General features: G+C 32.4%; 2 protein-coding genes across 3 annotated transcripts in view; both read right to left on the minus strand.

Annotated features, from left to right (window-relative positions):
• The window catches only part of LOC109617126 (calpain-8), a 36,482-nt gene extending 36,302 nt beyond the window's left edge, over window positions 1–180 (minus strand). Inside the window, exon 1 of the mRNA XM_066073630.1 lies at window positions 157–180. The gene's annotated coding sequence lies outside the window, so the exon portion shown is untranslated. The remainder of the gene's footprint in view (window positions 1–156) is intronic.
• A 1,849-nt stretch (window positions 181–2,029) lies between these two features.
• The window catches only part of LOC105318780 (calpain-9), a 61,584-nt gene continuing 42,529 nt past the window's right edge, over window positions 2,030–21,084 (minus strand). The window contains exons 1-18 of one of the 2 annotated variants that reach the window (XM_066073628.1): window positions 17,586–17,788; window positions 14,388–14,574; window positions 13,487–13,952; window positions 10,815–11,023; window positions 9,963–10,094; window positions 9,426–9,628; window positions 8,708–8,885; window positions 8,498–8,563; window positions 8,236–8,309; window positions 7,747–7,907; window positions 7,440–7,541; window positions 6,723–6,823; window positions 6,236–6,444; window positions 5,634–5,695; window positions 4,874–4,981; window positions 4,408–4,484; window positions 3,907–4,136; window positions 2,030–3,593 (exon numbers count right to left, since the gene is read on the minus strand). In XM_066073628.1, the coding sequence (XP_065929700.1) occupies window positions 3,575–3,593; window positions 3,907–4,136; window positions 4,408–4,484; window positions 4,874–4,981; window positions 5,634–5,695; window positions 6,236–6,444; window positions 6,723–6,823; window positions 7,440–7,541; window positions 7,747–7,907; window positions 8,236–8,309; window positions 8,498–8,563; window positions 8,708–8,885; window positions 9,426–9,628; window positions 9,963–10,094; window positions 10,815–11,023; window positions 13,487–13,952; window positions 14,388–14,564 (2,574 nt within the window). In that variant the 5' untranslated portion in view covers window positions 14,565–14,574; window positions 17,586–17,788 and the 3' untranslated portion in view covers window positions 2,030–3,574. Of the gene's footprint in view, window positions 3,594–3,906; window positions 4,137–4,407; window positions 4,485–4,873; window positions 4,982–5,633; window positions 5,696–6,235; window positions 6,445–6,722; window positions 6,824–7,439; window positions 7,542–7,746; window positions 7,908–8,235; window positions 8,310–8,497; window positions 8,564–8,707; window positions 8,886–9,425; window positions 9,629–9,962; window positions 10,095–10,814; window positions 11,024–13,486; window positions 13,953–14,387; window positions 14,575–17,585; window positions 17,789–21,084 lie in introns of those variants that run through there. The other variant, XM_011416053.4, reaches the window with a different exon arrangement.

Below are 21,084 nucleotides of genomic sequence, written 5' to 3' on the forward strand. Positions count from 1 at the left end.
CTTTCTTTTGTTGATACTAGTATTTACTAAGATATTGAGTTGGTTAAAATTGTTTTTAACATGTCATTTTGTCTAAGCAATGGTAATTCTCTACATTACATTTTTGTAAACAACTATAAAGAATCGAGCTTTGGTTATATAACAACCAATTCTTACCTCTGTCTCTCACTTGTAACTTGACTTTAACATTCAATATTCTGGTCAATTATTTAAAATGCACCAGTAAACCATTTTATACATAAAAAATGAAAATGAAATGTTTGATCTCAAATCGTGTCCAAGTCCCTTTAAAGAAATCAATAAAGTCTAAAAATAGATATGACCATCCGCCCCTCTTATTTCTATATAAAGATTTAGAAAAGTATCTAAATTCAAAACACAAAATATTTGGATTTTTTCCCCTTTATATAATGATATTGTTTAATTTATGGTAATAATTCATATTCAAAATTTTAAGGTACAACTGCAGATAGGTAATTTGATGTACGTGCACATATCATCATAAAGTACGCCGCAAACATAATATGCGATATGTTGCATTTTATACGTAGGTTGTCCAAAAAGTTCGTGGACACATGTAATTTCATTCAAAATAACAGCGCCATTATCAGGAAAGTATATAATATTGTAATATGGGTATAATAATGTATATGTATAAAAATCAGAGTAATGTACATTTTTGTTATGGAGTTATAAATGTATATACATTGCCTATACAGACCGCACGGCCCAGTCTGACGATTAATTATAACGACTTTTCTATAAAGTCGTAGTCCTAGGTCTATCTGAGAGTAATATGCTGCATTCACCGTTTGGTCAGAGGGTACAATCGCATATTCCATCAAAATATCACTTGTGCCACTTGTGGATAAGTAAACTCGAACCATTTTGATGTTTTTCCTGTTTCCTTAATCGTTTGTTTTGTTTCTATCTGTTTTATTCTTCAGTCGACACAATTTTATGATGGCGCGCTGTTCCGTGCGCTCAGATGACGTCACTTTTTCAGGCAATTTTAAAGACATATTGTTGCCGTAATATCTTTTAAAAGTCATCTGCTGGTTTGAAAATATTTTCAAACGACATATGAAAATGACGTACACCATACAGACTACGTCACAATAGAAGATTAGGAAGTTTTGAAATGTTTTATAAAAACTGCAAATATTTATATCTAAAAACTCAATTACAAAGTTTGGACAATTTTTACGCTGGGCCGTGCGTACTTTCCGCGACCCTTTGATAGATTAAAATTTTACTATATTTCCATGGAAGACATTCAAAACCACTTTAGTTTGATTTGAAATTTTATGACAAAGATTTAGATATACAATATGTATAAATAAACCCATTTAAAATGACAAAAACGCGATTGTCCACGAACTTTTTGGACAACCCTCGTATATATTTACATTTTCCAGTGTCTTTGCTTGTGATAACACTACGTATCGATTTTGTACTTTAAAAACCCATAGCTTCAATTGACGCCATATTGAGGAGCCAGCGGGGTTTGCTTATTTATATCCAAATATTTAGTCGTACGATGGCTTGAAATTATATGAATATAGGTAATAGGGAATCATTCTTTGAATATTATGAGGTGATAATTACGGCCAGGGCGTGATAAAATCTGCCATAAAGCCATTCGGGCTTTATTGGATTTGATCACGCCCCAACCGAAATTATCATCTGATTATACTCAAAGAATGATTCCTTATTTCTTATGTAAATTAACTATCCGCAAAAATGTAGAGATAAAAAAGAAAAGATCAATGATTTCGACATTTTATTGTAAAGGCGAGAACAGATATCTTTTGTAAGTAGGTACAGGTTCAAGTAAATACAGACTTTTTATGCTTAAAAATTTTAAGGTACCTCTGATGGGTAATTTGATATGCCTATAGCTTCCTTAATTAAAATTCGGACATAACATGTGGTACTTTATGCGTCGTATGCAACTGTATACAGGGTTATTTTCGCCCTTCTACACTTGCAAATCCGTGAAACATGAAGAGATAAAAGTAGATAACCAGTGAATTCGAGATTTTATTGTAAAGACAAGAACAGATAACTTTTGTAAGTAGAGACAGGTTCATTGGTAGGTACTGGCAGTTTACAGGTATTAAAAATGGTACTTCAACTATAGTACTAGCCAATTGTCACAAAAATAAATACGTCATTCTTGGTGATGTCATCAAAAACAATAAGTTAATAAACGTACAGTATATATATGTTAAGACAAGACATGGTGAGAATACGTTTATATAATGCAAATATACTACATGTACGTATAACTATAGAAGATATATTTGAATTAATAAATATTTAAATACTAGAATAAGTAATAAAAGCAAAACAATCACTTCCATAACAATGAATATAAATATCAGAAATATATCTATAATGCTGATTGTGAACTCTATTTACACAGAAATTAAAGAAGGTTAACGTTGAATACTATGCAATAGTATTCTGGAATAAATGTTCAATAAAAAAAAGAAGATATTAAGGACTACCCTTTTATTGGAGATTTTTTCTCCACGTAGCTATCTAATGTACAGGTGGAACTATGTTGAAAATCAAATATCTAATCAAGTGTTTCAAATTTGAAATGAAAAACACCATAAATTGATACAATAAATTATGTACATTAATAAATAATCATAAAAGAGGAATGAAATAAAGAATATAAATATAAAAGTATAATTATATATTAAAAAAGCAAATTGGTGGTCTTAAAAAAAAAAATATTTTGAGAATAACCTCATATAATGTACAAGTATAAACAAACTAAAAAAAAAACACTTAAAAGGGCGAATTTATAAATATATACATGTATACATGGTTGTAGAAAACACTAAACAAGAAGCGTAGGAACAGATCGTTGACGAACTGAAAAAAATCAAGGGAAAAACCAACCAAACAAATAAAACTACCGACTATAAACAGCAAAATAATATCACAGATTTGCTTTTGATGAGACAACATCCTTAATGTTGTGTAATTCCAAACAAAACGAAATATTGATGAAATATTCATTTTGTTTTTTTGTTTGAACAAAATGGAATGACAAACTAAAAAGAAAAACAACAACAAAAGAACAAAATTGATGACTTTCGATTGATTTGCAATAGCAGAACTTTCGTCAGCCAATCATTCCATAATGAAACTCTAACATACAAACAGAGTGAAGCAAAATGAATGCTAAATCTCCATTTCTCAGAAATACATCCAAGTTTACATTTTGATCGTCTATCTTATGCATATTAAAACTAAAGGTTTCGCGTTGGTCTAGTCTAAATCATGAAGTCATTTTATTTGGGCTTTCTTATAGCCTTTATGAATGAACTTACGCTAATTACAATGTATGTACAAGTAAGTTCTTGACAGAATTCCAAATTAAAAATGAAAAAAGTAACAATACAATCAGATGAAATTGATTTTACAGGATAACTATAACATTTCGATCGGGTTCATCCTTCAGACTAACTGCCATGAGAGTTCAGAGGTCACATAGAAAGATAACATGGATATCATGTCTCAAAAGTGAGTACTTTCATTTTGTCTTTTAAAGGTTTCATTCCATCTGGTGTGGTCTAAAACAAATAAAAAAAATATGTAAATTAAAAAAATGATTTGAACACTTTTAACAGAAATCCAATTACCGAATAAAAAACGTTCACATGAAAATTGATTTTGCTGTAGCATTCTGGTAACATGAATGTTCAGTGTCAATCGAAAACACAGTGATAATAAAAACAACAAAAATCAGATATGTAATTTGGACCACAGACTTTTCTTTCAATCTATTTTAAAATTTTTTCAAGCATTTAAAAACCTCTTAGTATTCATACAAAATGTATAAAATACTTTTTTGTTGAAAATGTACGTATTTTGAAATACACTTACTCGATGTTATTCAGCGGTGTCTGCGACCTAATGACCAGGGCGAACCGTTTCTCTGTGTCCGGTTCGTCCATGTGAAGCAGACAGACGTATGACCCAGCCTCCAGGGAGTAGACGGCGGGGGCGGAGCTCCCCATGACGAACGGTCCGTCATCCCCGTCCACAGTCTTAACGGCGCTACCGTAGTGTTCGTATAACCAGTCTATGTCAAGGGGGGCCGTCTCTCCAGAGATCTACGGAGGGAAAAAATTATATAATGGTTGAATTGTTATACTACCTCTGTCATGTGCAAATTCAATGATGGCATTGGTCTTTTTTTATGTCAACTTTTTGCTGTGATGTATCGGTAACTTAAAGATATGCATGTTTGATTTAAGGTCAATTCATGTATTTGTGAGATCTGCCAAATTTAATATTTTTCTTTCTAAAAAATGAAAATCTTTAAATCATACTAAGCTTCTATGTAATCAGACAAAATACTAGTGAAATACATGCACTTCTTACCTTGAACAGTTTTAAGCCAATAGGATATGAAGGTTCCTCTGTATCCGCCATCAACTGGAATTTTACGCTTTGCTCACCTATAGAATGGAAGGTGGTATAAGTCCATGCAACAGAAAATCGTTGATTAAAAATATGAAATGTTTAACATACAAGTCTCAAAAAGATAAACGTTATCAAGTTAATGGAATTGAGTTAAAGGTACAATACTGTAATATAAAATATGAAATAGAAAATGTATCATTATATTTATATCCCCTCTTTCCTTTTCCTTTCTCTCTATTTATCTCTCTTTCCTTCCCTTTCTTTTTTACCACTTTTCATTTTTCATCCTCCACTCTCCATCTCTCTTTATCCCTCTCCTTTCTCTGACATTTCCTTGGAACTCTTTAAGATCTCTCTCTCTCTCTCTCTCTCTCTCTCTCTCTCTCTCTCTCTCTCTCTCTCTCTCTCTCTCTCTCTCTCTTACTTGGAATGTTGATCTGGATCTGTGGGTTGTTACTGAAGGTCCCGTGAGACACCTGACCCCCTGCGTTTGACCCTGCCTTCCACTGACCCGTAAGACACTTCACACTGTCTAAAAACAGTAAAAACAACATATACTTAACATTAAAAAATTAAAAATTAAAATGCAGCTTTTCAAATTAAAAAAAACCCCATTGTAATTAATTAGTAACGTTACTTTATCCCATCCCTTTTTCATAATGCTATGCGTCCTGTTGAGAATGTTTCATGCAAAAGGTTCGCACGATCAATCTATTTTTTTTAGGTCGGAGATCATGCGCGGACCCAATACATTTTTTTCGGGGCGGGGGAGGGAGGTTGTTCTTAGGGATTTTATGTTTGTTGGGATAGGATGTTTGAGGCCTATTTTTTGGTAAATGTACGTGTAGAATTCAAACTTCAGATATATTGAATTGAATTTTTGGGGGAATTGGAGAAAGAAACTAGAAAATTATCAAATTATTAATAAATAGATGTATTGCTAAAGATTATTTATTCTTATTTATTTATTATAATAATGACTACATTACATGTAGTACAAAAGAAAATTTATCCTGAACATTACAAATAGCAGATTTGTTGGTTCCAGTATGTAATAAATAGTTGCCAACACGGGACCGGAAATAGTTTTCTAATTAAACAATCAAGTGAGATTCATGAAAAAGTTCACGTATATATAGATATAAGATTATGAATGCCTGTAATTATATGCAAATGATACTTACTGTAATTTTCAGCATCTTCCCCGCTGCAGTTCATAATCGTCACTTCATTAGAGTCTAGTTTCCTAAAATAAAAATTAGACTCGTTTTGATGGAAAGTATAAATTTCTTTTCTCTGAGTTTAAACGGTTTTTTTTAACCCGAGAACAAAGTAAACAATTCAGAATATTTATACAAAATATACATGTAATATACATATCGCAAAGAGGCTCCTTAAATTTTGCATGTGAAAATATATATTATAATATTTTTTATGGGGGCTGGATGGTCGTAGTTATTTTTAGACTGTTTTGATCTCCTTCAGAGAAAGAGCTATTATAATAGTATGTATGAAGATATAGAAAATGGTTCAAATTTAAAAGATAAACTTTATTGAAGTTTTCTTTCTTGAATGATAGTTTATGCCTTAACAAATCATATGAAAAAAAAAAAATAAGTTAGATCTGATAAATAAATTAGTTTTTAACCCCCAAGCCTTCTTAAATGACGAATATTTATAATAACCAACGGTATTTTTAAAATAATGAACCGTATTCTTTTTCTTGCAAACAGCAAACGTGCAATAATTTATCATTTAAAAATGGATATGAAAATTTGGCGTTTACTTTACGCCCCCTAGCGGGCCAGCGCTGTACAAACGAAGCATGAATTCCCGTTCTTGGCCTTCGTTCATGGTTGAAGGAATACAGACGTATTTTCCGGGTTTAAGTGAGAACCGGAAGGAAGTCTGGGCATCCCCGCGATAGTTGTTATTTTTACTGGGAATTCCCTCCTCTTGTAGAACAACGAGGTCATTTGAGCTGTCGTCCAAAATCTACAACAATATACAGTCATAAAGACATAAAGATAGAACTAATTCATATTATTCAACGTAACTGCAAATTTGGATCTAGAATGTAACAGTATGTATACAGTCATGTATACTAGAACAGGTTCGATTTATGTCTTTTGAAAAACAAGTAAAATAAAAAAATCTTAATGTAAGTTAAACAGCACAGGATGGATAAATGAATGGATGGATGAATGAATGGATGGATGGATGGATGGATGGAAGGATAGAAAGATAGATAAGCAATATAAATATAATTGTACCCGGTATAAGTCGGCCCGTATGCTTAGTTTTTTGGCCTTCCTCTGTTCGGTACGTTGGATGATCTGTACAACAAATGGAACATTGCCACTCTGGTCCACGCCTTCAGTACAAAGAGAACTTACCATTATATAAAATAACCCCAATGTTTTATAAACCCATTTATAAAAAAAAAGGGAAACTTTGGGGTGGGGGGGGGGGCAAAAATTGACATGTATTTTTACATTTATTAAATCAACGCAACGTTGACCTAGAGACCCACTATGTAATTTAAGTTATGGTTTTTCATTTTACTTATTTTTTTTCTGATACTTGACCATCTTGATCTTTTTAAGGAGGACCAGGCTGAGTAAACATAGTAAAAATTAATATCCATCACCTATTCATTATAGCTAATGTTATATATGATCTTCAATTATAAAGTATATGATCATTATTTAGGAAAGAAAAACTCTAAGTAGATTTTAATGAAATTTTCATTTTTCTTTTATTTTCATACAAAGCTCTCTTTTAAAGAAGATAATTATTGTATAAGTGGTCATAATCATCCGGCCTCTAAAGTTCATATTAATTGAAGCTTTGTTTGTACTTTATAAACTATAATAATTGTTTTGAATTTTTTTTCAAAAATTATCTGAGGTCGGTTGAAAAAAAAAACCTTTCTAGATAGAAACTGCAAAGAATTAATTATTCCAGAATTCTGATGCCATTTTTCTTACTTTGTTCATCAATTTCAAACTTGAACTTGGGATTGTCCGTCTTATTCCGGAATCCGCCTGCTTCCTCTCCTTGCCACTGACCGTACAGACAGGTACAATATTCTGTAAGAGATGACGTCATTCAATATAACGCATCATTACATATGATAACACGTGATATTTTATAAAGGAAACTCCATTGCAAGTCCGATTGTACTATTGAAAATATTTTCAATTTCTCTGACAGAAAAAAAAAATAGCGCGAGGACCAAAAAAACCTGTGCAATAATGGGAGACACGGACGACAACTCTAGAGACAGAAGCTTACTGAGAGAATCGGATGATCCATCGCTGTCAAAGTCTGGAGTAATACTACATATGGTCAGGGTACTAAAGAATTGAAGGAAGTGTTCCAGAGAGATGTAGAACTCGCCGTCATCTTTGTTCGGTCCCTCAATGATACTCTGAATACTCTGCCATTCTGGACTCCTATAAAAAGAAAAGAAAAAACAGTTTCAGAGATTTACTATAATGGCAATTTAAGGTTTTTACAAACATCTGAACGATATCAAGTGTTCTTAATCAAAATTTCAGAAAATCAATATTTGAAAAGGTTGATATTAAAATGGTAAAATTTTATGATAGAATGATGTCTCAATGAATAATATGATTTTTTTAAATTCTATTCCTACAACAAAGATTTTTTACTCTGAACATTACGGTTAAAAATAAGTTGCATAATATATTTCTTATATTAATTTTGTTATTTGAGTTGCCGTATTTGTTAGTATCATGCATGATGTTAACTTTATATTACCCATCAGAATATGGCCCCGTCCACTCGGTGTTACCCCATGGATTTCGAACTCGGAACAACCGAACTCCGTTTGCCTACAAAAAATTGCATTTCAATTATTTTGCAACCTGGCGTTGTTCTTAGAAAAGTTGTCTCTTTCCAAAATTACGCATCCAAATCCAAATGCATGCAAATTATGTATGCATTTAATATCTTGGGTATAAATATTTTTTCATTACAGTGAGAGTTATCTCTCTTATAGGCGGGAAATTTGAAAACTTACCGTGACGGCTCCAGTCAATGTATATTCGTGTCCCCCGACAAGTCCATGTTGTCCGTCAAATTCACCCTAAAGAAGGGAGTAAACATATCAATTTGCACATTTGTTCATCTGTGTGTCAATACAGTACATGTATATATTCAAAAACATCTTTAATTATACGTTATAAAGATCTTCCAATTTTCCAAATATTTTGGATAATGCAACACTTACCGGCACGCTACACGTGACCGCAGCCCCTGAGGAGAGGGCGTTCCTGACACGTGTGTGGAGTTGGTCAGGCTCCATGTTGAGTTCTCTCAGGTTGATGTCTTCCGGCACGCCCCCTGTTAGCGCCATGTAAGAGTCGGACGCCATGCCCCCACTCACATCCGTGTAACTTCCATACATCCTATGGAAACGGGTTAATGGAAATACATGTATTACATTGATATACAAGTATGCTTGAATGTCATAATTGTACTTTAAGTTCTCTCATTTTATTCTCAATTGGCAATTTTTTTTATCTGATTTTGTTTTTATTTTTCAGATGTATTTTTAAGGTTACAACTTTAACAAAAGAAACATGTTTTTTTTTGTTTAATAGATGCAAGGAAAAGTAACAATTACTATCCATTATCAATTACACAAAGCTTTGTGTAGCGACATCGAATTTGTCAGAGCGGATCAAAGATCTTATCTTAATCAGATTGGGAAAGTAATTTTCATTTCAATAAGAAAAGTTTTCGGAATTTTCAAAATTCCTTTGAATGGTTTTGATATCAATATTCACAATCAAACAGATTCTTCGAGTTTTTAAGTCAGCCCCTTTCTTAACTAGAATGCTCCAATAATGAAATTTTAGAGAACTTGTTAAAAGAACTAAGTTTTTTCTCCCAATTGGTTATCATGCTCAAAACTTTTGATTTTCGTTCAGTTTGGCAATGCTCACCTTGCAAAAGCTTTCTCCAGAAGGGCCACCCACATCTCGTTGGGGTCTGTGTTAGAGTGGGCGGAGTAAATCTGGTTTCCGTAAATGATTGGCAAACAATCATCAATGAAGACATCATCCCAGATACCAAAGCGCCAGAATCGGCAGTGGAAGATGCCGTCATATTTCGGTGAACCCACGGGGTAGGAGTCACTTGGAATGATCTGAAAATGATTTTTTTCTATTTGTGTTATTTATTATAATAGCTAGGGTTATCACCTCTAAAGCATTTTCATGTATAAATTTACGACAAAGTTTTAATAAACGAGGCATATCGATTCTTATTCATTAAACGGACATAAATAGTGCATGTATACTGTTTTTTGACCTTTTAAAAAGGGTTTTACCAGTGAAAAAATAATGAATTCATTTTTCTAAATAATTTCTTTTTCGGTTACTTCAACCTAGATTACAGACAACTCCTGACATAAATTAACAATGATTGTTCAAAATAAGGAACTAAGATCCTTTATATCTAAGACTCCGCCATGTTCTTACCCTGCGGAGAAGTTTGGGTTTGTCGGCGACGTTAGCCACAGAGGATAAGAACCAGCAGGTACCGATGGATCCCTGGCCGATGTCATAGCGAGTAGTACCCTCAGAAAACAGACAGGGGCTACTGGCGAACTCCTGTAATATAACATGAGACAAGGTATTAAATAATCAACAAGGTATCTGTTTGGTAACATTTAGATCTAAATAGTGATTCATTTTAGGACCGGGCCACTGAAGGGTTATTGTACATTTGTCAAAGGTTGAGAGTGAATTTTTCCGTGGTAGAATATGTTTTTCATGAATCTCAGAGCCCATTAATGCATTTTTGTTTGGTTATTGGAGCATACAGAAATCTTTATTTGTATTCAGTAAAAATAGACAAACGAATCTTATAATCAATGCCTCTATGATATTCACATTAAAAGGTGGACGTTTACTTATTAAGGAGACTGTGTGGAAAACACATTAGCCATCAGCTTGGGTTTAATTATTTTAGTAAAGATATAGGAAAATTATATACAAGAATTAAAGATAAATCATAAGATTTTTACTAAATAATAGTTTATAAATACATGTATAATGTAGCTTAAAAATCATATCTAAAATTGAGATATGATATTTTAAGCTACATTAAACACGTATAAACTATTATTTAGTAAAAACCTTATGATTTATCTTTGATTCTTGTATATTTTCCTATATCTTTACACATATAAAGAGCTGTTCTATGTAGGAGATCAATATGGTCTGAAAATTGCAAGATCTCTCAAAAATTACCAGAAAAACATATGCTAATGGAGCTAAAAGGAAATATCTTTTATTCATACAAAACGTCTTGCAACTAGCTACACTTACCGGTGGACGTTTCCACTCCAATGGTTTCCGGTTGTGTTCCTTTCCCATGGCAACCTGCAGGCCGAATTCCTCATCGGTGTACAGTTGACCGGAGGAAACTTGCGGACGAACTTCGTAATCGAATTCTTCCGGATTGGACCGGAAGTCCATGTGCATCTCAAGCTGACCCAAGTCGTTTTGAACATATTGCTCTCCAAACTTTGGAGGTTCTGCAAATGTACATGTATTTTATAAAATGAGAATTGATTTTATAAAAGATAATGAAATTTGAGAATAAAAAATGTACATATATTGTAGTAATTAAATGTTGAATAAATAGAATTTTAGACTCATTTCAACCGCCCGTTGGAAACCACGATCAGTCTTGCATACCCTTTATAACAGAAGGCAAACTCATTGAATTTTTCTCCTTTTCTAAATATTCTTATTCCTTTATTCACTAATGATGAAGCAAAACTCTTCAGGTTTTTTTTAAAGGTGTGAAATCTGCGATCATTTTATAAAACATGCCTTTTTTCAATAGATGAATGCGTAAACAATCAACAGGATACTTGTATGTAAGATATCCTTCACGAATGTATGAAGAAGCCGATGTAAATACAATTATGTTTATTTATATGAACGAGAAAAATCTATAGAGTTGGCCCACGGTCAGTTAGCGTCTGCCAGAATGACCGTCGGTTTCCGGCTGTATTTTTAACTTCTTGCTTCATACAGTGGTTATTTCATGCAAAAAAAAATAAGGGTATTTTACATTTGAACTTAAAAATTAAATAATCTATATTTATTTACTTTACTAGCTGGATTAACAAAACTAATAAATCTAATAAGTATAGTGATAGAATATAACAAAGATACAGAGTAATTGTTATTTTAATACCGTAAATACTAGCTCGTACATACATAATATCACACGTTAAATGCCACATAACTGGACTTTTTGATGGTTTTTTTATGCTTAATGCTTAATCATTTTTAATATTACAAAAACAAGAACCGCAAATAACTAAAACTGCAAAAGATAATCTATTCATTTAAAGGTCAAAACGGAAAAATGTTGCGCCTGCAAAAAAAAAGAAGGAAAATACACCCCCAAAACACCAGTTATATGATATTTTCAGATAAAATACGCTGAATTTCAATTTAAATTTCATCAAAATAAACCATTTATTCATACCCACTTTAAACTTTTTAGTAACTAAATTTAAATTGAACCTGGAGACTTGTATTGCAAGATACTTTACATGTACAAAGTGTTGATACATGTAATGTTGTCTTATTATAAAACACTTATTCGGATAACTGCTTACTATCATATTTAATTAATGCCATTAACAATTAGTTTGAATTTGTTTACACTCACATGCATATTTTACCCATCAAGACCCTTTTTAAAAGAAGAAAAAAAACCCACAACGTTTTATAGGGAAAATATGGTACCTTTTGTTAATTAGCCATTATCAAATGTATTACTGTAGAAACACATACAGTATTTTCGTTGGGTAAAAATTTCGGTGTTTTTTAACCAAATAAAACTCCGTTGACATTCAATTTCGTTATATTTTTATCTCTATGTATTCATTAATACTTTGGTTAAAAATTCGTCATGGATTTAATTTCGTTGATTTATACTGCCAACGAAAATAACGAAATTAAATCCTCAACGAATATTTCTGCTTCTACAGTAATTCAAGCCCATTCGCTCTGGCAAGGTATATATGGTATAGGTTAAATAAAAAATAAGAAAAAACTAGCTGAATTTGATTACCCTTGCAAATCCTCAAATCAATTAGATGTTAAACTCCATACTATGAATGCCAAAACTGCATTTTCCTATGAAAATTGATGTAATAAGTAGTTATGTATATATATTGCCCCCCCCCCCCAAAAAAAGCCCGTCAATTATACTAAAGTGTTGGATAATTCCCAATACATGCACTTACGACATTTCTAAAGTAATATACTGATAGTCAGAAAAAATAGAGAATAGAGACCAGGCTACCATGCAGTACAACACTTTTTTATTTCAAAGTAGATGAAGGTTAGAATGAGTGTAACGAGAAATCGTCCTTGGACCACATTTTCACTTACCAATCTTCCCTTTTTTTAAAGAGAAAAAAAAGCGTGAAAAAGTCAGTATTTAGGAAAAAATTCCCAAATCAACTGTATACTCTTATTGACTTTGTTTTGAAATTTGCAAATAGAATACCGTATACTGTAAATTCCTTATAATATGCGAGTACTTAATTCCGCGGTTCCGCTGTTTTGTATCAAATTGCGAGAATATAAAATCGCGAACGCGGAACATTGATCCATATTTCCTATAGAATTCTTTAAAAAATAATGGAGAGGTTTTAAAATCTGCGAGGGGTGCTTTTTGCGATTTTACGCGGATATAAATCCTCGCGTTTAATTGGGAATTTACAGTATCCAATGTACATGCCTTTTGTGTCACAAAAATGGCAAAACAGGGGGCAATATGATACCTTTTTTCACGTCCGTCAGTCATATACATCAAAAAATGTATAACAATAGCCTTAACAATACTTCGCACTGTATATTTTGTAATGTAAACGAGGTCGCGAAAATTATTTCTTTGCAAAAATTACCGGATATATACGGTATTATCAACAATTAACGACAATACAGCATATTTTAAAGGATCTACATACCAGGGCTGCTGAAACGTTCTATCTCGTCTCGGCTAATCACAACATCCACCCCTGTTTGCCGACGTTCAAGCAAGGCCTTTCCACTAATATCTTCTTCATTTTGTTCATGTTCTTGTTCTTCCTGCTCATCCATTTCAGAGGGTGCATTCTTTTCCATTATTGCTAGGGGTATTACATCTTCCTCTTTCTCTTGTGGAGGTACTTCCTCTTCCTGTTTCACTGGTGGAGGTACTTCCTCTTCCTGTTTCTCTGGTGGAGGTACTTCCTCTTCCTGTTTCACTGGTGGAGGTACTTCCTCTTCCTGTTTTACTGGTGGAGGTACTTCCTCTTCCTGTTTCACTGGTGGAGGTACTTCCTCTTCCTGTTTCACTGGTGGAGGTATTTCCTCTTGCCTTTGCACTTGTTCTTCCTGTTTTTTGCTGTTTGGATCAGCCACTGGAGGCGGAGGCGTCAATCTATTGTTGTCCTATAAATGGAATAAGATTTTATACTCGCTGAAATGCTTGATTTTGTTTATAGATTCAAATAACTGTAAAAATTGAATTAACATAAATATAAAATTTTATTCACAACATTATATCATTTAGATTTTTTTCTTAAATGTTCACATTAAATGCATTTGTTTTATCTACGATTCCATTTCTGATTATCTTGTATATCATTTTAATTGAAAGTCTATTGAATTCATATCAACGTTTACTTATTAATTTTCGAACAAGCATTAACCATTTAAGCTTTATTCTTCATATGAAACTTCGCTTTAAAGTGATTTATATTTCCACATATTTCATGAATAAATTAATTTGCAAATTATGCCTGAAAATACCACCAACTTGATGTATTGTGAGAACCCCAAATAATCAAACAATATGAGTTAATATATTTCGAGTGACCTACTGACCTCATCCTCCGTATCCGTGTGATACAGTTGGTCGTCCACGGGGGCAGCCGGCGGGCCTCCATTGGTCTGTTGCTGGGGCACCGGCTCTTCCTTTTTCTGATGGTAGTTACCCAGCATGCTATATTGCCCATACTCTGGGCCCGTCTTCTTAGTTTCTGCGGAGGCTGCACAACCCATTTTTGTTGGTCTACATAGATTATTGATTTTCATTATACGTAATTGTTAAATACAGATTAAGAAATGAAAATAAATAAAAATCAAATTTTTGCTTAATCAGATGATATTGGAAGTTAACAAAACTCAAACACCCTCCCCCTCTTCTCTGTTTTTACCTTCGAATGACAGTAATTTTCAATATCAAACAAAAATGTTCATATTTAAATAATCATCTGAACTTTAACATTGAACTTTAACATAGAGACATCCATTACTTTCAGGCCTTTGATTTTTACATAACTAATGGCATCTGCGCTGTTCGTCATTGTTGCATATCAGTGCGGAATGAACACCATCAAGTTTTCAAATATTGACAAATTGCATTGATTCTTAATATAAATAATAGTTTTACGACAGAAAAACATCACCATTTTAAAGGACTCGGTCGTCATCAATACTGACCTCAATTACATGTGCAGCAATTTGATAATAGAAATTTCTCCAACCCCGTGAATCATTCATAATTCGTTGGCGATGACGGCAAACAACTTGATTTAGTAAACAACATAATTAATATCAAATTTTATCTAGCATTCCCTTCACCCTATAAATCATTCGATTTCTGAAAATAAAATAAATGCACGTACATTTCTTTTTATTTGATATAAAATACTAATCCTAATTTTTCAGGGATTTATTGTCTTATTTTAAAGGGTTGAGTGATTTGGCAGATCACCTTCAAATGTTAGATCACAAAATCCATTTAATTTCAAATGTTTTAAAATACGTACTTAAATTCTTAAAAATTAATTTATTCAACAGCGGATGTCTCCTAAATGATCGAAAGATTTACTTTGTTTTATTAACCTTTCTCGTTATAGCCGCACACGAAAGATAGAAATGCTTTGATATATCAAACTTCATTCGAGCTTTCCGCTGTATGGTGCGTATTTTTGCTTTTCTTTATATATTTAATCGAAATCTGGCCATAGTACGATTTTGTTGATGATTATCTCCTAGCTTACATAGCTATTGAATGGCCAACAATTTTTCAATCTGTTTCATTTAAATCTAAAAGACAAATATACTCTGCGGGATAAGACGTAAGAGAATGCATGGTAGAAAAAAACGATCCCCGTCGACTTTGCACAAAATCAATTTATATTACATATAACGTACTTGTGCATTCTCAGTAATAAAGACAGCTATAAAAGAAGAATCCACGAAACCTTTGCGAATGAAATATTCACAATCCCAAGCAGAGTATGTCCATATAGGTAAATATCAGACCAAAAGTTAAGTAGAGAATTTACAGAAATGTGCATCGATTTTTCCCCTTGCGGTATTGCATTAAATTTTTTTTCATAAGAGAGTACCCAGTGTAGCATTTAGCAATAAGTAAACACGCATTATTTTAAAAATGTAATGAAAATGTCTAGAATTATTTATGGAAGTATAAAATGCGTATAAAATATTGTGAATTTGAGTTTATAACTCTTTATGTTTGATTTTTTCATCATCTGCGAAATATTCACAATCAAGGGTTTAATGTGCACATTATTCGGAACGAAATGAGTGAAACATTAACTTCTTGAGCAGAATTACAGAAAATAAAATCAAATTTACTAAATACTCTATGTCTATGTGGTGAAATGAAATATAGGTTTGATTTGAAACTCCGGTATAAAATATATGCTTGAATGCCAAAAAAAACCCAAAAAAACCAAAACCCCAAAAAACTTTGTACACTTCCTTCCACGAGTTTCTATTTTCTGTCTCCGCATCGATATATCATTAATAAAATTTTCAATCGCTGAATAATTATTCACCAATTACAATGTACATTGGCGCGTTTTATATCATAAAACTTTTAAAAGGGTGTGTACACATTCTGACGTAATATTAATTTTATGATCCATGGGAAATTCCCTTGTGCGTGCTAATATATCGGTTATTAATTTGTTATTTCTGATTTATTTACTTATAGTTATGTAGGCAAACGTTCAAACGTCCTTAGAGAATCCGCAGTTTAATTACTGCCTGGTATAATGTCACATTTGTTGAAGAAACTTCGTGCATGGAAAACATGAATAAAGGACAGGTACTCGATCGATACGATGGGATAACAAGCTTTGTTGATAAATGAACGCGGTCTGCTCAAAGCATGTGTAGAGAACTTAAGATCCATCGGATTTTTATGAAGCGAAATTTGTCATATTTACGAACATTCATAAATGAAGAAATGATTTTTGGTCGTTTGCCTACAAATACGGCATTAGCTTTAATTTAGGTTTGGAATCCACTATGCATATTTTTCTGATCACGTTTATACTGAATATGCAGTGTATTTATTGTTGCCCATCTACGAATAATTTGGTACATGTACAGCTTATAATATTTTTCTCTTCTACATCATCAGACAATGATCGTTCTTTTTATTTTTCTCAAGCAAGTATCAAAACCCCGTTTACAAACTGCATTAATAAAAAGAACTCAAATTAAACAAGTTTTGATTAATATTTGCTCAATATATCTACTTTTTGTATATTTAAAAGTTATTAATATAGAGTGTAACATTCGTCATAAAAAAGAAAAACATTGAAATTAACCCAACAGACAAATTCAACCGTCTCATAATTTTTTGTTCTTCATCAAATCACCACCATTCTAGCTATATATATACTAATTGGTTTATTTAAAGTTCGATTCGCGCCAGCCAGCTTTTGTATTTAGAACGATTTAAATAAAGTGTTAAAGGACAGAGCCTACTCAACTCCAATAAAGGCTATTTCGAAACAAGTGTACAATGTAAGTCTATATAATTAATACGGTGTTCAAGATCATATTACCACTGAACAAAAATAAGCATGTTTTCGAATGGTCAATTTCGTTCCCAAGTAATCCAACTGTACCCGAAGAAACTGTTAATGTGCCCCCCCCCCCCCTATTATATTTTCACCTCCGTAAATACCCTTCTCTCTCTCTCACCCAATCTGTCTTTCGTTCTGTCACAAAGATTACGTAAACATGCGTAGATCTTACCTGCAATGGGTCGTAGAACGTAAATAATAATATCCCGAATAACTCTCTCAGTGGACGGTCTTTTAGAGTGGAATAAATAAACGTAAAATTCACAATTCACTGATACGACATTCAATAGAACTGGGGATGACCGGATATCATAATCGGAGAAATTTACAGCGATCGGCTACACCGCCAGGGACATGGCAACATGTAAACAACAACATTAAATGGACCAAGAACGGTAACTCGCTGATCACGAAGTCGACACCGAAATATAGAAAGTAGTTCCATTTAACTGTAAAATGTATCGATCTTTTAATGATATTCAAGAATGTCAGATTTGTTTTTACCTGGTTAGAACTTTTCCTTTTTTCCTTTTTACATTGTTACTTCATAAATTATGAAGTTATTGGAAAGCATGTTGTAATTTTGATTTACATTAAGTCGATCATGCCGATCGAATGCTTGACCTATTAGCACTAATAGTAGATATTGTGTATTTACCGGGCAGATCGTAGTATGTATTGTCGGTGGTAGGCTTACTGTCTGGGATATTGAAATGTTAGAACGGATTGAGCAGATGAACGTATTTCATATGTACATACACAACGATATTTATTGGCCCATATGCGTGTAAAACTGTGCAATAGATGACACAATTTTCAGTAATAAAAATTGAAAACAATAATTAATCGAGCGAGTGAATGAACAAACAATAAATACATGTAAATAAATCAACACATTTTAAAATAAAAAAAAAATGAAGAAGAGGAACGTAATAAGTAAATAGATAAATAGTTGATGTAAATAAGTAAATGAATAAATAATATAATCACATAAATACATTTTAAATAAATAAATTGATAAATAGATCATGTTGAAAACAATCGCCATTTTTAAAGTTGAAGGACCCCCCCACCCCCGAAATAAAACGCAAATATTTAATTAATTACAGATTCGAAAAAAATGAAGAAGATACGTAATCATGCAGTCAATTTTTAACAAGATATAAACTTGCTTTCTTATATATTTTAAACTTTTACATAGCAATGAATGATATGTAATAAGAATTTTCTTTGATGCTGGTTGATCGGAACAGTCAGCTCTTGGGTTCTCAGCTCATTCAATATTTTTCAAAAGATTGAATATATAACTCATTTTCAAAACTCACATCTTTGAAACTCGATTTTTTTTTAAATTTACAATATCAATTCATAAATTCACTCGGTGCACAATTTTATTGAATTTAGTTTCTCTATATGAAGGTATCCATTTCAATGATGTATTGACTATACTCATGGCCTGGGGTCATTTAAAACATCGACGTGCTGCGAAATAGAAATACCTAAGGAGTTTTACTTTAAGAAAGCAAACAGACCCTATACGTTACAACATGGAGATTTAAATGTCTAGCAAAGATTATTGTCTGCAAATCAAACATTTTACGCTCTTTGGATCCTCATTTTTACAAAGAATTTAAAACAGTTAAAAACAACTATCTTTTAAAAACTATCTTTTGTTAAACATTTTCTTATTTGGGTGATTGACAGATTGATTGATTGACAGATTCATTGATTGTTTGATTAATTTACCTCATTTACATAGGCACCAAGTGGTATATGTAACGTATTTTGGCTGTAAACAAAATATTTCCTCACGATAGTCAAACAATACATTTATCGAGTTCAAATTCATTTATTCCTCTCAAAACATATATATATAATGCAATACAGGTACATGTATTAGGATACAAAATGTATACAAATACAAAAAAAAGTGGCATGTGATTCGGATATTTTCAGACTCAATATTTTATTTCTCTATACCTATAGCTTATACTGAGATCGTCCTCAGACTTTAAATAAATACAGTTACATGTAATAAAACGGTTCATAATTTAAGTCTGAGGAAAACAAACATCGTTTTTCTCTGCATCCTTACAGCGCACTTTGAAAAATTACGCACTTTGAAAAAAAAAAGTTCAGAACGCGGTAATTTTTGGGACCAAGTCAACGCATTTTGAAATAAAAATAATTTTATTTCAAAGGATGTTGATATCGCAGTTGGAAAAAAAGTTTAATTTAATTAGTTGACGCTTAATTATAATACAAACAATTCCTATTTCATAACTTTGTTTTCTTACATCTTCGCCAGCCAAGGGTTTATGGGGAGCAAAGTGGACAGAAGGCCCTTGGCTAGCGAAGATGGGTTTTTTTAATTGGTACCGTAACATATAACGGAATGTATATCAAACACAATATTATCTGTTAGAAATCAGTGCAATAAAGAACATATTGCATTATAATGCTTATCTTTTAGTTGATAATATTCTAATGTTTGTACAATATTTACTCTCATATTTTAATAATGAAGTGAATCATTTGGATTAAGTTTGAAAAGAGAGGTTTTTTTAAAGATCCTTACATCTTCTGATATACCACAGCACAATCTATTTTTTGTCCAACTCGTTTTTTTTTTTATCAATATCATGGTTCTTTTACAGCAAAGCTTATGCCTATTCATTTCTTATATATTTACTCCAGTTTGCTGAATATTATATGTTTGAGAAGGAAAGATAAGGGGTAGGGAATCAGTTTGAATGTCGTACTGGCAATTGGACTTGTAATTGGACATGTCCTCATGTTTCGAAGTTTCATGTCATGAATAAAACGTGGTCCTAATACGTTAAAAACCTACGAGATATTCATTATTATAGGCTAAAAGTTGTGGACTGTACAAATTCACAAAATGTTTGGCTTAATATGTTTTCAAAATTGTTTTCCATTTTTTTTTCGGATTTCATATTAATTTTGAGTATGTTTAATGCACAACAACACACGTGAGATAATCATCACACATAATAGTACAATTAAAACATACTCTAGGAATTCTACTTTAATTTGAGAGGATTTCCACCGTCTAAAAATGAAACAAAAAATCACGACTGGTTTGATATTGCGGGAAATTCTCCATTTCTAACACTGGGAAATTAATTAAAACCATCGTATAAACTTGCGATTTCACGTTATTGAACTTGCTTGATGCAAATAATGAAAAAGGCTTTAAACATATTTATGTTAAAGATTCGATGCTCACATGCATTCACTCGGATTTGTTCCAATTATATCATGTATTCTTCTTTGTGCAGCACTTCTTACATTGTTGAATTCAAATTGTGAAAGTGACTGTTGAAACGAATAAAGAGCAGACTCCAAATCTCCAGTGATCTGTTGACAGATCCCCAGGATTTCCCAAGAGATGTCCCTCCATAGTTCAAAAATGTAATGACCTGGATCATAGTGAACACGGGTTTGTAGCTTGTCTAGAGCTTCTTTGGCTAATTCCGTATTAATGTGTCTATAACACAAGAACTCTAAAAAGTGTAACATTACAAACACTGGAATAGTTAAGGAATTATCTTTGTTTTGTAGAGAAGACTGTTGTTCTGGTATAAGTTCATTGATGTAACACACGAAGTTGTCGAGTGCAATATCCAATGCGACAGCCCGTTTCATCT

The sequence above is a fragment of the Magallana gigas genome, chromosome 10 (assembly GCF_963853765.1).
Source record: "Magallana gigas chromosome 10, xbMagGiga1.1, whole genome shotgun sequence".
Lineage (NCBI taxonomy): Eukaryota > Metazoa > Mollusca > Bivalvia > Ostreida > Ostreidae > Magallana > Magallana gigas.